The sequence below is a fragment of the Danio rerio genome, chromosome 9, assembly GCF_049306965.1.
Source record: "Danio rerio strain Tuebingen ecotype United States chromosome 9, GRCz12tu, whole genome shotgun sequence".
In the NCBI taxonomy this organism is placed as follows: domain Eukaryota; kingdom Metazoa; phylum Chordata; class Actinopteri; order Cypriniformes; family Danionidae; genus Danio; species Danio rerio.
In genome coordinates this window covers 27,910,698-27,925,093 of record NC_133184.1, presented here as the reverse complement: position 1 = coordinate 27,925,093, position 14,396 = coordinate 27,910,698, and the positions used below count along the sequence as shown (strand labels likewise).

General features: G+C 34.7%; 1 protein-coding gene across 37 annotated transcripts in view; it reads right to left on the bottom strand.

The window, feature by feature from the left end:
* LOC141376138 (uncharacterized) overlaps positions 1-14,396 on the bottom strand; it is a 1,104,960-nt gene that overhangs the window by 939,299 nt on the left and 151,265 nt on the right. For 10 of the 37 annotated variants that reach the window (XM_073912733.1, XM_073912736.1, XM_073912732.1 and 7 more), the window contains one exon: positions 8,169-9,834. The exons of 18 other annotated variants lie outside the window; for them this stretch is intronic. In XM_073912733.1, the coding sequence (XP_073768834.1) occupies positions 9,762-9,834 (73 nt within the window). In that variant the 3' untranslated portion in view covers positions 8,169-9,761. Of the gene's footprint in view, positions 1-1,461; positions 3,612-8,168; positions 9,835-14,396 lie in introns of those variants that run through there. 9 more of the 37 variants (XM_073912730.1, XM_073912750.1, XM_073912741.1 and 6 more) reach the window with 8 other exon arrangements.

Sequence of the window (14,396 nt, the reverse complement as noted above, 5' to 3'; positions counted from 1 at the left end):
GTAAGGGTCCTTCTGAAGCCTAAAATGAAGAAGTTAGGATACAAGTTCATTAATAATAAAAATAATAATAATAATAAATAAAAAAAGACTAAAAGGGGACCTATTATGCCACTCTTTGAAATATGTAAAATAGGTCTGTGATGCTCAATGAGTGTGTATGTAAAGTTTAAGTTTAAAATACCTCAGAAATATTGTGTTATAGCCGGGGGGGCAATTTATAGGGAGGTTTGGGAAAGATTGACCCCCCTAATTAACGCTTGATCCCCCCCTAAAGAACATCAAAACAAGATGTATGGGTGTCAGCCCTGTAATAGTAATAAAATAGCTTTCTCTGATCTTTAATCTACATCTGTAATATCTAGTCCCCCTATATTGGCTTATACCATTGTGAATGCATAATCGTGGCAATCATTGCTAGGAAAAATATCATTCAACAGCATGAAACTGGCAGTTCTAGAGCACCGATAGACATCAGAAGTATTGACAAAACATGCTTCTTGTAAAATAGGTGTTTAAATTTACATTAACCCTTAAAATAATTAGACACATAATTTGTATAGTTTGACCTACAGTAAACTCTAAAAAAGTCACTAAATGCCTCAAAAAACTGAAAACGTATACATTTTATTAACAAAGTAGATTTAATTTAAATGCATTCATGAATTTGATTTACTGCAGCATGTATTACCAAACTACTACTAAAAAAAGCCGACCACCCTGATCATCAATGTATAATTCGCACACTGGTTATAGCTCTTTGAACCTTCTTTGATCCAACTTGTGCTGTTTTGATGACGAATGACAAAAGAGGGCGGAGCTACAAATGCCAAAAAGTGCCAGCATAGTGGTAGGTTCAAAAAACAGGAGTAACATCCTATGCTACTAAGTGAGAGAGATAGTCACTAATGAGCGGGGCTTTCCCTCTCTGATGACATGTAAAAAGGGAAAACTTCAATAAAAGGGTATCTGCAGAGAGTTTTTATAAAGTGTGAAAAAAATTTTTACCAAAAGAGGTTGGATAAATTCCCATACTGTTAACACAACTTTGTTTAAACTCCTTATAAAAGTGATTTCTGCATATTAGGTCCCCTTTATGTACATTTTAAAAGAAATCTTCTATGCTCACAAACGCTACATTTATTTATGTAAACAGTATAAAACAGTACTATTGCGGAATATTATTGTAATTTAAAATAGCTGCTTTGTACTATGATAGTAATTTAAAATATGTGTCAAAACTGTTTATAACATATTTACAAAACAGATTGTATTTAAAAAGAGGGGGATTTTGAGAAAGAGTATGAACACTGCTTATGTTGAGGACTTATGGTCTACATATGTCTATTTACAACACACAAAGTCCTACAAAAAAAAGACTCACTGTTAGACATGTGATCTTTCCATCATTGCAGGCGATGGCATGAGATAAGCACATAAATTATGACAAGCCAACATTGTTTTACAGTGTAGTTTGACACTTAAAGGTTTAATAGCACATGTATCAACAACAGGAAAGAAAATGGCACTTGTCAAGTCATTTAATAGGGTCTTTAAAAAGACCTGTAGTCCTCAAAGTCAGCAGTGAAACTTCCCTCAGACTTAAGTCCTGACATGAAAATGAAACCAAGTGCTTAATGCAACAGCATGATCTCTATGGGTCGTTTGAAAGTAGTTCTGAGGAACTTGTCCCATGAAGCCACAGCAGTAATCTGTTAGTCAGCAAAAATCTACCAAACATTTATTGGCTGTGGGAGATGTTTAATTTCCATGGAGAGGTAAAGCCATCCACTTAATTAAACACCATCCGGCTTAAACATACACATTGACGTCACATCCCAGAATAAATGCCTGCATGAACACGTAGATCAAACAAAACTAACACAAGAACAAAAGAAAAATGAGACGGCCACGATAGCATCTCTGTATCAAAACGACCTGCATGACGTGAAGTCAAGAGTGATGCTTATCCATACATCTGCCAAGCTAACAGCGTGTGAACACACATACACAGACATTACAGCCCTAATGGACTAGGCCATGAAATATTATATTCATCGATCTCAAGTGAAGTGCTTCTGGGTCCTGACAGTACATCGCTAATGCCGCCGTCACATACAACAGCCCTTGAACTTTGCTACACCAGTGATCTCTGGTGAGGTTAGCCCAGTTCATTTAGCATGACGCTAAGGTACGCAATGACAGACTGTTGGCTGAATTTCACTAGTGATTTCGATGATAAGGCTGCTCAAAAATGGCAAGCTTAGAAACACTAACAGAACTAATTTGTAGGGTGTATGATTAGAAAGAATTCATTTGGCAACAGTAAAATAATTGACAATGCGGCTAATTAAAAACAAGAGCTTGATAATTGTCAACAAAATGTGACGGCCCTATAAAAAAAAAATGAAACAAGATAAAGCAATGAAGCGAGAGGGAATTTATTTCAGTGTCAAAGCTGCATGTTTTCCAAAACATCATTTCAGTCTTCAGTGTCACATGATCTTTCAGAAATGACTCCTACATGCTGATTTGCTGAACTTAGCTAGGCAAAAGCATTCAAGTCTGCATAAAATCTAAATTTTGCAATCAATATTTTTTTTTCTCATATGGACTATGTTTAACATGGACATCAGCAATCTAATTTGCCTTAACCTGAATAAGACAATAATATAATTAAAGTGCTTATATGAGGAGGCGACACGGAGGCTCAGTGGTTAGCACTTTCACCTCACAGCAAGAAGGTCGCTGCATGGTTTAAGTGCCAGCTGGACCAGTTGGCATTTCTGTGCATGTGAAGTTTGCATGCTCTCCTTGTGTTTGCGTGGATTATCTCAGGGTGCTCTGGGTTCCCTCGCATTTGCTGTGTAAAACATTTGCTGGATAAGTTGGCAGTTCATTCCACTGTGGTGGCTCCTGATGAACAAAGGACTAAGCCAGTGGTCACCAAACTTGTTCCTGGAGGGCTGGTGTCCTGCAGATTTTATCTCCAACCCTAATCAAACACACCTGAACAAGCTAATAAAGGTCTCACTAGGTATACTTGAAGCATCCAGGCAGGTGTGTTGAGGCAAGTTGGAGCTAAACCCTGCAGGGACACCGGCCCTCCAGGACCGAGATTGGTGACCCCTGGACTAAGCTGAGGGAAAATTAATAAATGAATGATGTTTACATGAGTTGCTTTTTGAATGTTTCATTCATGATTCTTTTTTACATGTTATAATGCATGGTTTGATTAATGGCATAGCATCACCTCACTATCCAGTGTTTCCTCTGGAGATTCATGTAATTTTGGGTGTTTTATTTAAAAGTTTTCAACTTTAATTCCATTGGAATAAAGTTTCACTTTCATTCAGGAACATTCATTCATTTCATTCATGCCCCCCTGACAAACTGATGAACTGGATACGAGTATGAAGTAAGGACTGGTGGAAGAGTGTTGTTTTTAATAGAATTTAATACAACATGCTGAATTGAAAAAAAAAACTTCTGTGGCCCTCTGGTGTCTCGTAAAGGTGTAGACAATAGTGTCAAAAAGTATATGTATGGAATATCCTGTCGCAAAATGTGGCGAAAAGTCCTTCATGATGGTAATTAATCCATCGCAGTTAATCCTGGAAAAAAAAAAAAAAAAACATTTGTTTTGATAATCTTCAATGAAGGTCTGACCATATTAGGGCTACCTGATATATTGATATAGCATTGATATTGCACTGTGCGCACATGGAATAGTCACATTGCAGAATATGCAACATTGGGAAAATAATAGAACAGTAGATGTGTTTTAAGGCCTGTGACTGTGTGATTAACTGTGACTGTGACTGTAAGATACACCATATACAGTATAGTCATTTCACATGTGATTATTCGATTTATGCCTGAATACAGCTAGACTTCCCGAAAACAATGAATTAATTTGTATTTCATTTGTATCTTTCCTCTACTGTAATTATAAATGCTTGTGTTTGGTTAATTACATTTTATGCAGACAAGATCATCCCAAATAATCTACTTTTATATATATTTTCAAATAGAGCCATCTATTTAGTGAAAGTTTACCCAATATTGCAATATGTAGTTTTTTCCAATATCATGCAGTCCTAGACCATTTGCATCTGGGTTTGCCGTGACGGTCCTTCTGTTGACCCCAACTTTAGGACTTCCATAGCAACTGGATATTATTACCCTCCATTGTGGCTGCGAGATATTGAAAAAATCTAACATTGCAATATTTTTATATTCTGCAATATATATTGCGATATGAATGCAATTTCACTAGACAAGTTGGAAAACTATTTGGAAAGAATTTATCATTTTATAAAAATTTGGAAGCTTCTGTAGGAGAGTGCACATGTTTTAAATAATAGAAAATCTACAAATTACAAAATGCAATGAATGCAGATGTAAAAGCTTTATATCAGATGGAAACATGATTCCAATTCCAATGCAGCCAAATTTGTTGAATTGAAAGCATCCATAATTTAATCCATAATTAAATTGAAGACACTTTTTTTGCACAGTTTCCTGACGTGGTGGCGCAGTGGGTGGTACAATCGCCTCACAGCAAGAAGGTCACTGGTTCAAGCCTCGGGTGGGTCAGTTGGCATTTCTGTGTGGAGTTTGCATGTTCTCCCCGTGTTTGCGTGGGTTTCCTCCGGGTGCTCTGGTTTCCCCCACAAGTCCAAAGACATTTGGTATAGGTGAATTGGGTAAGCTAAATTGTCCCTAGTGTATGTGTGTAATTGAGTGCGTATGGGTGTTTTCTAGTGATGGGTTGCAGCTGGAAGGGCATCCGCTGTGTAAAATATATGCTGGATAAGTTGCCAGTTTGTTGCACTGTGGAGACCCCAGATTAATAAAGGGACTAAGCAGAAAAAAAAATGAATGAATGAATGAATTCTGACTAAATGCAAAACAATTCAAACATGTCGATGACTCATCCTGCACTATACAGATATTTGTCCAATCAAAATGTGATGGTGCTATAAAAAAAGAATTAAGAGGAAGCAAGGCTCAAGCGGGAGCCAGTGGATGTTCATATCACTGTCGGTTGAATTAATGACTATCTGCTCGTTAGCGCTCAAGGTTTCAGTCACATAATTGTGAACGAGTGGCTCTGTAATGGACTGCATGGCTCTTTGAAAGCGCTCTCTTTCTTAGCTGCAGTGAGAGTGGGAGTTTATCATCTAAAAGAGCAAAAGTTGTTGAATGAAAAACACTCGAGATCAGAGGCTGGTCGGGCTGAAAGCTGCGGTCAGGAATCTCTCGTATATTTGATGCCTCATAAAGCAGCTCTCTGGCCTTGACAATGTGAGAGCAGTACCAGTTCTCTCTCTCAATGTCATTGTGCATGGCTGCATGTGTTGAAAAAAAGATTAAGTTTAAAGCTGAAAAAGTCAAAGACACACTTCGACTTTCACTCTCTGATTACTAGTTTACATACTGTATAATCTGTATCAGTATACTGTACATGTCTAAATAACACACCATTAAATAATTTAACTTTTTATACCTTTACCGATATTTAATGTAGCTTTTATTTACTTTTCTAACAAGTATAAAGTGTGATCCTGTTTTAAAGGTTTTTTATTGTACTGTTAATGGCAAAATATAAAGTTCACAAATGCAAAATTAAATTAAGTTAAAAAATGTAATTTCACCATTTATAATATATATATATATATATATATATATATATATATATATATATATATATATATATATATATATATATATATATATATTATTATTATTATTAAAATTTTTACTTTTAACACTTGATATGCACATTTTTGGCTGATATCGATAACCGATAATTTTTGTTTAATTTTTTATTTTTTTACATTAAACTACACAACAATACTATACAAAGATAGAACAGACTTTGAAAAAAATAAAACATGTGAGGAAACTGAAAAAGTCTGAACAACTTTGGCCCAGACAAGCAGTTCTGTATAATTAGATAATCTATCGGCTTAAATATATCGGCCTAATTTTGACATCGGACTGATAACGATAACATTAAAAATAGCATTTATCGACCGATAACGATATGGCCGCTGATATACCGTGCATCCCTACTTGATGGTTAAAACTTCATAATGAATTTTATTTCACATACTATTTTTTAAGAAATAAACTTTGCATTAGTAATCCCAAATTAGAGCAAAATAATATCAAATGTATTAATTTATTACAATTAATGGTTTAATTAATTAATTAATTAATTAAAATGAACAAATAAATGAATGAAAGAAATGAAATTAGGGAATGAGTGTTTATAATTACTTTAAAGCACAATGACATCAAAAGTGACTATAGAGTATTGCAACATTTCATCATCATAATAATATATAATATAATATAATTAACAATAACAAAATAATATAATACTTTCTACCATTAGTCACTCATATATGGTAATAGTTTTTTGTTTTTGTTTTTTGTAAAATAAATAAATAAATAATTAGAGAGATTATTTATTTTTTTTTTTTTTACAAAAAAACAACAATTTCATGCTGACTTCATTTTATTTTAACTTTACCTAAAGCCATACTAAATCAAGTGGGTAAAAGAAAAAAAAACAATAATGAACATATATTAATAACGACATCCTGTCTCTCATTTCTGATGCCCTTTCAAGCTCTCTTTCTTCTATATTCTCTTTTATTTGATCTCTGTTCTGCTCTACAAATGTTTAATCTATCATCTTTTGGTTGCTTCCATTTTCCCCATTGATCCTGTACTAACACGAGAAGACTTCAAGCATACAGGGACAGACATAAGGGTTTGTGTCTGTGTTAAAAATCAAAGATGATACTTTATCATGCAGTATTCATGACAGCTGACTGAACTTTGATGAATAAAACTCATGGAGAGGATATACGGACTTACACGTGCGTACGTATTGTGTGTGTGTGAGTATGTGTTGTATGTGTGTGGGAAGGTCAAGGCCCTGACAGGTCTCCTCATGTGCATTATGTACATCTATTTCTAGCAAGATGTGCTTCTGACCTTCCTTTCAAATGTTAACGCATAACTAGAAAACCCTCAGGCTTAAACACACACACAGAAAGCGTTGTGTCTTAACATGTAGACGACCCAGGGACCGTTCTCTTGGAATGCAAGGCTACATACAGAGGCATCCACTAATGTTGCAAACCTTGGTCAACATGAGCAAAAAGGCTGAGAATTGTTTAAACTTCTGATCAAAATATTACCAACACTGTAAAAAAAAATGCTGGGTTCCACACAATTCATGTATTTCCAGCACAAATTAAACAAGTTAAATTATTATAGTTTTTTTTTTTTATTTAAGTTGATTGACCATAAAACAATTAAGTTGTCCGAAGAAAAACATCAAGAATTCCCAAGAAAAGCTTAAGTTGATTCAGCTCATTTTACACAAGCAGTGTAAATAACCAGCAAAAAATAAATAAATAAATAAAATATATATATGCAATTTTTTTTTTTTTTTTTTATTGAAGCAAACTTTAATCTCATCAGAAAAAACAAAACAAAACAATTGCAAAAATAGCACAGTTGTTAATCATCATGCATATGATCACACCGGTGTGATCAGAACATTCAGAGAGCACGTCAACTGCTAAAATTCCAATCTGTTTGCATGCACAGGCACAAAAAACTCTCCATTTATCTGTGCTTTCAAACAAATAAGATTTATTTTAGATTTTAAACATTCAAACACAAACAACTACAAGTAAAACATACTATTTAAGTTTGTAAAATACACACAAATGTCTATGAAGATGGCAATAATAATTATTTTTTAGTATAACTGGACCATGTGCATTATTCACATAAAATACATACATTACTAGAATTTTTTTTTTCTTTTGCTCCTCCAGATAAACAGTTGCTTGCCTTTATGTAATTCAGAAGAAAATTATGAATATACATGACGTAAATCCAGCAGCTTGAATCTCTGTGGTTGTTGCTAGAAGGGATACACCGTTTGGAAGTTACCTAGAAGTATCTTCAGCCATATCCTATCTACAGTTCACCACACTGTGGGAGAGGGAGAAGTCTAAATGGGATACAGTTAAGGATACTCATGTGAATTTTTGTGACACTGTACAACAAATAACATTTTTACATTGCTGTGAGGGTTGGAATTAGGGTTGAAGTAGCGGTAGATGCTAACAAAATACAATTAATGTGTAATTTAATAAATAATATAAATGCTTCCTGTTAACTTCAGATCACACCTGTATCCCTTCTAGCAACAATGGTGGCGCCCATTGCCCGTCATATTACACATATTACGATCCTTAGTAGGATATTTAAAAGACAAAATATATGTTACATCAACATGTTTGAGAATCAGTATCAGAAATTTCACAATATAATCAGAAAATTTGTCAATATTTACAGAAAAAACCTAAATATTATATACACAGCACTAAAGGATTAAGAATGTGTTTTTAGGTGTAACAGCAGTTTGAAACTATGCCACCAGGGCCACAAAGGGATGGGATGTGAACTAATGAAATAAAGCACTATAATTCCTTCCTTAACCCGTAAAGACTTGTTAACAACCTTTATTATCATTGTAAACATGTTAAGTGTAATGAGGATTCCTTTTGTAAAGTAAAATTAAAGAAATAAAAGGCAACTAAAATTGAAGTACAAACATTCTTACAAAAATAAATAAATAAATAAATGAATAAATGAATAAAGCATTTTTTTAGCCTAAATATAAAGAGATGTACAGTGTTTGTTATTTTAAAGTGATAGGACTGACAGTCAATAAATATGCTTTTACATTTATGTTTTCATTTACATTTTCTTTGTTGTTTGTATATTTTATTTATTTGGTTTCAGTTCATAAATCAATGGGGCTGGTGGATTGCATGGGTTAAAAGAATCACTTAATAAATATGTCGCAAATGTAACGCCTATAAATTCACTCACTCACTTTTCTTTGGCTTATTCCCTTTTTTATCACCCTTTGAATTCATTCATTCATTCTTTTTTTTTATGGCTTCTTCAAAAAGTTTTTTTAACCGCTAACTTATCCAGCATATGTTCTGTTTTTTTTACACTGGAAGGCCAAACTCACTCAGTCATTCATCAGAATCGATAAAACCAAACAACAGTTTTGATCTGAACAAAAATAAAAATAAATTTATTAAAATAAAATTTGCCATTTGTAATCTGTTAGAGTTAAGATTCAGTCTAAAAAAATTATGTGCTTCTGTCTTTATCAATGTTAGGAGGAAGGTTAGAGTGAGCAAAAATGTACCCAAGAATCACAGCTGTAGAACTGTTGAAGTTTGTTTGGCCATGGAGGATCAAATAACATTAAAAAACTTTTATCATCATTTATTGTCTGAAAGTTTCAAAAGAAAACACTTTTATGCTCATGTTTTATATTAGGCAAAAGATTAATCCAAGCGCACATCTATTAGTGGAGAGAGCTGTACATAAATATATGTGGTTTGTGATTTTTTAGTACTGATGATGATACATTCAGGAATTTTCAAAGCACACATTTTATAATCATACATTATCTGACAATTGTTTTCTTCTGACTTCCTTTTAAAACAATTAAACCTCAATACTGAACTGCAAACCACAGACCTGAGGTAGACAGGACTTCCTGTCAATGCATCAATGAACTCCAAATGTGAACTCTCACCTTATAAACATCTTATAGAGGTCAAAGGGGAAACATTTAACAACCTCATTTACTTTCACTGTAAAACAGGAGCAGACTGAAGAAGCACACACACTGCTGAATCCTAAATATAGACAGATGTCCGAAGTAATTGTGCTTCATCAGATGTCTCGCACTCAGCTCTCACACTGGGCGCCCTAATATGAGAAAAGTCAGACCTCATTTTGAGACATTCTTCAGCTGAATAAAATTAAACACTCCTGAGTCCAATCAGAACTGAACATAAACATTCCTTCCTATCGGTTCTCACATCATCTCGTCCAAAAATCAATTATGGAATGTGTGTCTTTTTTTATGAAAATATTTATCTTTCTCGCATGAATTCACTAAACAGCTGCAAGTTTGTGCAGCTTTTTTAAAGGCAAAAAATGTACTTACTGTCCTAATTTTTTTTCTGATTTGCAGTAGTATAATCTAAAGATGCACACAAGTTTTACCAACTAAAAAAAATCTGACTGAAAGGGAAATCATTGGTTCTGAAGGGCCATAAAATATTGGGGCAGCATAAATATGCAGCATATATTTCATGCACACAGCGTGGATAAATTACAGCAGTTAATGTTAATATGTCAGCTGTGTGGAATGGCTGGGTTGATCATATTACAGTTTTTGAGCCATGGATTGCATATTTTTCCATTATTTTTCAGAACAGGAAAAACAATTAATAAGAAAAACTGTCATTTTTATTACAAAAACACTTAAATGTAACAAATATAAACAAGAGAAACTATGAATTATACAATTACTTACTAATAACAACATTATTAATGACTAAACTGCAATAATAATTGATTATAAGAGAGCTTGAAATTGTATTACTAAAATGAGTTTTGCATGATCATGAGGCACTAGATTGAAGTAATGCTCCTGAATATTCAGATTTAAATCAGACAAATAAATTACATTTTAAAATATAGCCACATAAACAATAATTATATAGTATTTCTGATCAAATAATCACAGCCTTGGTGAGTAAAAGAGATTTCTTTCAAAAACATTTATGATAACTTTTTAGTTGTTATTCAACCTGCTTTTTTGCTCCACATGGACAAGCAATAATATGTTTATATTTTACACAACTTTGGCTATTTAAATATAGTTTCTGTTATGCCAGTACAAGAAATCAAATTACATCAACAGACAACACAAGGCAAACCAAAACTGAGTCAGAGAGTACATGTAGACAAAGGAAACACTATAAATAAAATGGTGGGTTCCACACAATCAATTTGTGTTGGGTCAGCATGAAAGAATTAAGTAAACTTACCTGTTTTTACAAATTTAAGCGGATTGAACAAAACAATAAATTGTTGTTTCATCTGATTTAAAATAACTAGTTTGAACAAACAGCAAATGTCATTTTTTGAGTGAATGTTTCACAGTTTTTCTGGCTTTCGGGCGGTTGCATAACCCTCGCCATGGCTGACGCGGACGCACACCTCTCAAAAATATAACCACAAGTAGGAACATCGCGTAGCACAAGCTCGGCTAGGCTCGGCTGATTAGTCGGCTAGGTAGCAGTGACAAGTGTGGGCGTTGCTGAGAGCTACTAGCCCGATGGAGTCAGTGTTTACAAGTGTCGAGTCGCGTGAAGAAGCTCTAGATAAAAAGTTTTGTTTTGTGTTTACGTTATGATTCAAGTTGTTGCACGTTCGCTGATTCCCGCCTCTAAATGAGTGAGTTTAGCTACAGTACTTGTAAATTAAGGTAGCGTTCAGAAAAAACAAAACAGAGGACTATAAAAACCTACTGCCAGCTAGAGTTTTGGAATTGTTACTCTGGAAGTTATTTGCGGAAGTGTTATGCCCGCAGACTAAACAAAGAAGTATAAATCATTATTTAGTTTGCAACAATTCTGGTACCATGAAAGTAAATCATTTTTGTTGCCATGGTATCTTACACTACACAACTAACTGTATGTTCTGGTTTAGAGATTTGATTTACACATATTTGATCCACTCCTCCCATTTCTCTTATTGCAAATTAATCACTATTTAGTAAAACACTTACAGGATTTTAACCACTGAAGGCGTAATCTATTTGACATAAGAAATGTAACTTTAATATCAGAGTTGAACTAATTAAATGAGTTCTATTTTACATAAAAACAATTTATCACAATTTCATATATACTTGTTACATTTACTTGCAATTTAATGCTGTTTTCCAGAAGATAAATGTTTAAAAAAAGATAAATAAGCTCATATTTCTGAGTCTCTGCATACCTTTACAGTACACATTATCAGCTATACAAACAAATTTTGCTTACACTATAAAGCGAGCAATTTTTATATACTGTAGCTCACCTCTTTCATTGTCAGCTCTTTTAATCTTGGTGTTCTTTGTATTATTAACCTTTGAATCTTTGCCTGTGGAATGCGCCGACTCTCTCGTGAGAAGTCAATCACACCATTGTAATGCTTCAAAGCACGTGATTGGCTGTTTGCTATTGATGTCCCGCATTCATGTGCACACACTTACAGTATGAACTCCGCATCAAAGCCCAAATTAACAGAGAAAGTTGATTATCACCATCATACCAACAAAGCCTGAATGCACTATATTTTGTTTTTGTCAACTCGAAACTAATCCTGAGTTTGCTAAGCCACCATCAAGGTACAGGCATCTGAGGTCCAGCCATTCAGTCCCATTTAGTTCCATTCATTCCGCCATACATCTGAACACTCACAGCAACATACTACACAGTACCACTTCCTGTTTAATTAATGTGGGATGTTTAGTGTTAAATCCAATTTACAACTTTTAGGAAGGTGTGACACTCACACTTCTATAACACCACAATGAGCATAAACCTTTAAATCCCACCTCAGTCAACACACACACACACACACACACACACACACACACACACACACACACACACAAAGCCTCAGTTCCATTTCCTCCAAACACAGACAAACCTCTAAAAATGTGCTAAAGATATTCAGCGATAGATATTCATCTCTCATCCTCCAAATCAGCTCTATCTGTCCCTCTCCATCCTGTGAGTAAAAATAGACACTTCCTTTCCTTTCTCACTTTTGCAAAACCGGCACTTTTGGTCTAGGTTTCCATGGCAGCCGAACTAGTGAGCTCAAGCAGATAGAGTAACGCTGGGACCCCGGTCCTTACAATCGCTGATATCATCGGCCCGTAACCCTCCGGTCAAGCAAATCTGCATGATTGTTCTTTTATTCCTTTGTAGTCGAGCTGAGAGCGCTTTTACAGTTATTGCGTATTGATTATGATAACCTTTGGCAGGCCTGTATCATTCAAAGCCTCGGGCCTGAGTCAATCAATAGAACATTAGGATTCTCCAGCATGCCTGACTTTGACCAGATAGTATGTTGAAGAGCTCATACCACAGACCGAGACATGCAGACTTGGCTTGTGTCATTTAGAATGGAACATGGAACATTTGGTGGATGAGTAAATGTTAAATTACCATTCTGAAGTGCCTGCCAATGGCGAGTGACTTCTAACTATAGAACTGTATTTATATTGCTTCACTCTAATACAAGCAGAATAAATCATGGAAGCATATCCAACACTTCCTTCTAACAGTTAACCTTATTTTTTGGCTGTTGTTTATTGCTGTCATTCACTCCAATTATTCAGATTAAATAGAAAAATCACATTATTATAGAATTGTGAAATATTCCAGATAAATAAATGTATAACAACGTATAATAATGTATTGTGAAATTTCGTAATTCGTAAGTGGCACGGTGGCTCAGTGGTTAGCACTGTTACCTCCCAGCAAGAGGGTCACTGGTTCAAGTACCGACTGGGCCAGTTTGCAATTGTGTGTGGGGTTTGCATGGTCTCCATGTGTGCGCATTGGTAACCTCTGTGTACTCCAGTTTTCACCACAGTCCGAAGACATGCGCTAAGTTTCATAACCAAATTTCGAGAGGGTCACATGGCTGGTCTAGCATCAAATCACTAACCAACCAATCAGTTGTATTCTAATGCATTTAAGAAGGGCTTCAAAATTTACCCCTAAAAAGTGGGACAGCACTACAGCACCTGCACATTAAATTATATGTCATCGCAGTCTCTTGCTTCATATGAGATCCGACAATCGTGACTGCTGTAGTTATTCTAGTTGCACTATTTTTTAGTATTTATCTTCAGGAAATCATTAAAGGCATATAAAATGTTATCATGGCGATATAATGTGGCAATAAGCTCGTTACTATACTGTGCATTTAGAGTACACAGTGCCCATATTCATTTATATAAACACACCAAAAACAACATTGACATTGTAGCAGACACTGTAAAAAGGTCATTCCCAGCCACTAGACTTTTCTGACAAAGTATTCGAGTGTCATAGAGTGTCAGAATGTTGTGGGACTGCTATACAGGAGTTATTATTATGGATTATAGATGGCGAAACTTTGCGTTTTTTATTTTAGTTTTTTTTATTTATTTTATAGGCATGATGCTACAACACACACACAGTAATGAATATATTAAAGCATGTGCTTGTATGTTGTAAAAATTTGTAATAATGACAAAAAATACTAATTTCTGGATCTCCTTCTGGGTGCAGCTATACTGGCATTGTGGCTGGTGTAGTTGGGAAATTGTTTTACCCCTTGGTTTTGAGTGTGGTCCTGAAAACTCTCAGTTCTAAGGAGTATCTACTCCTTTATCTTAGCCCTACGTCTTCAAGCTAAAGAGAATTGGGACA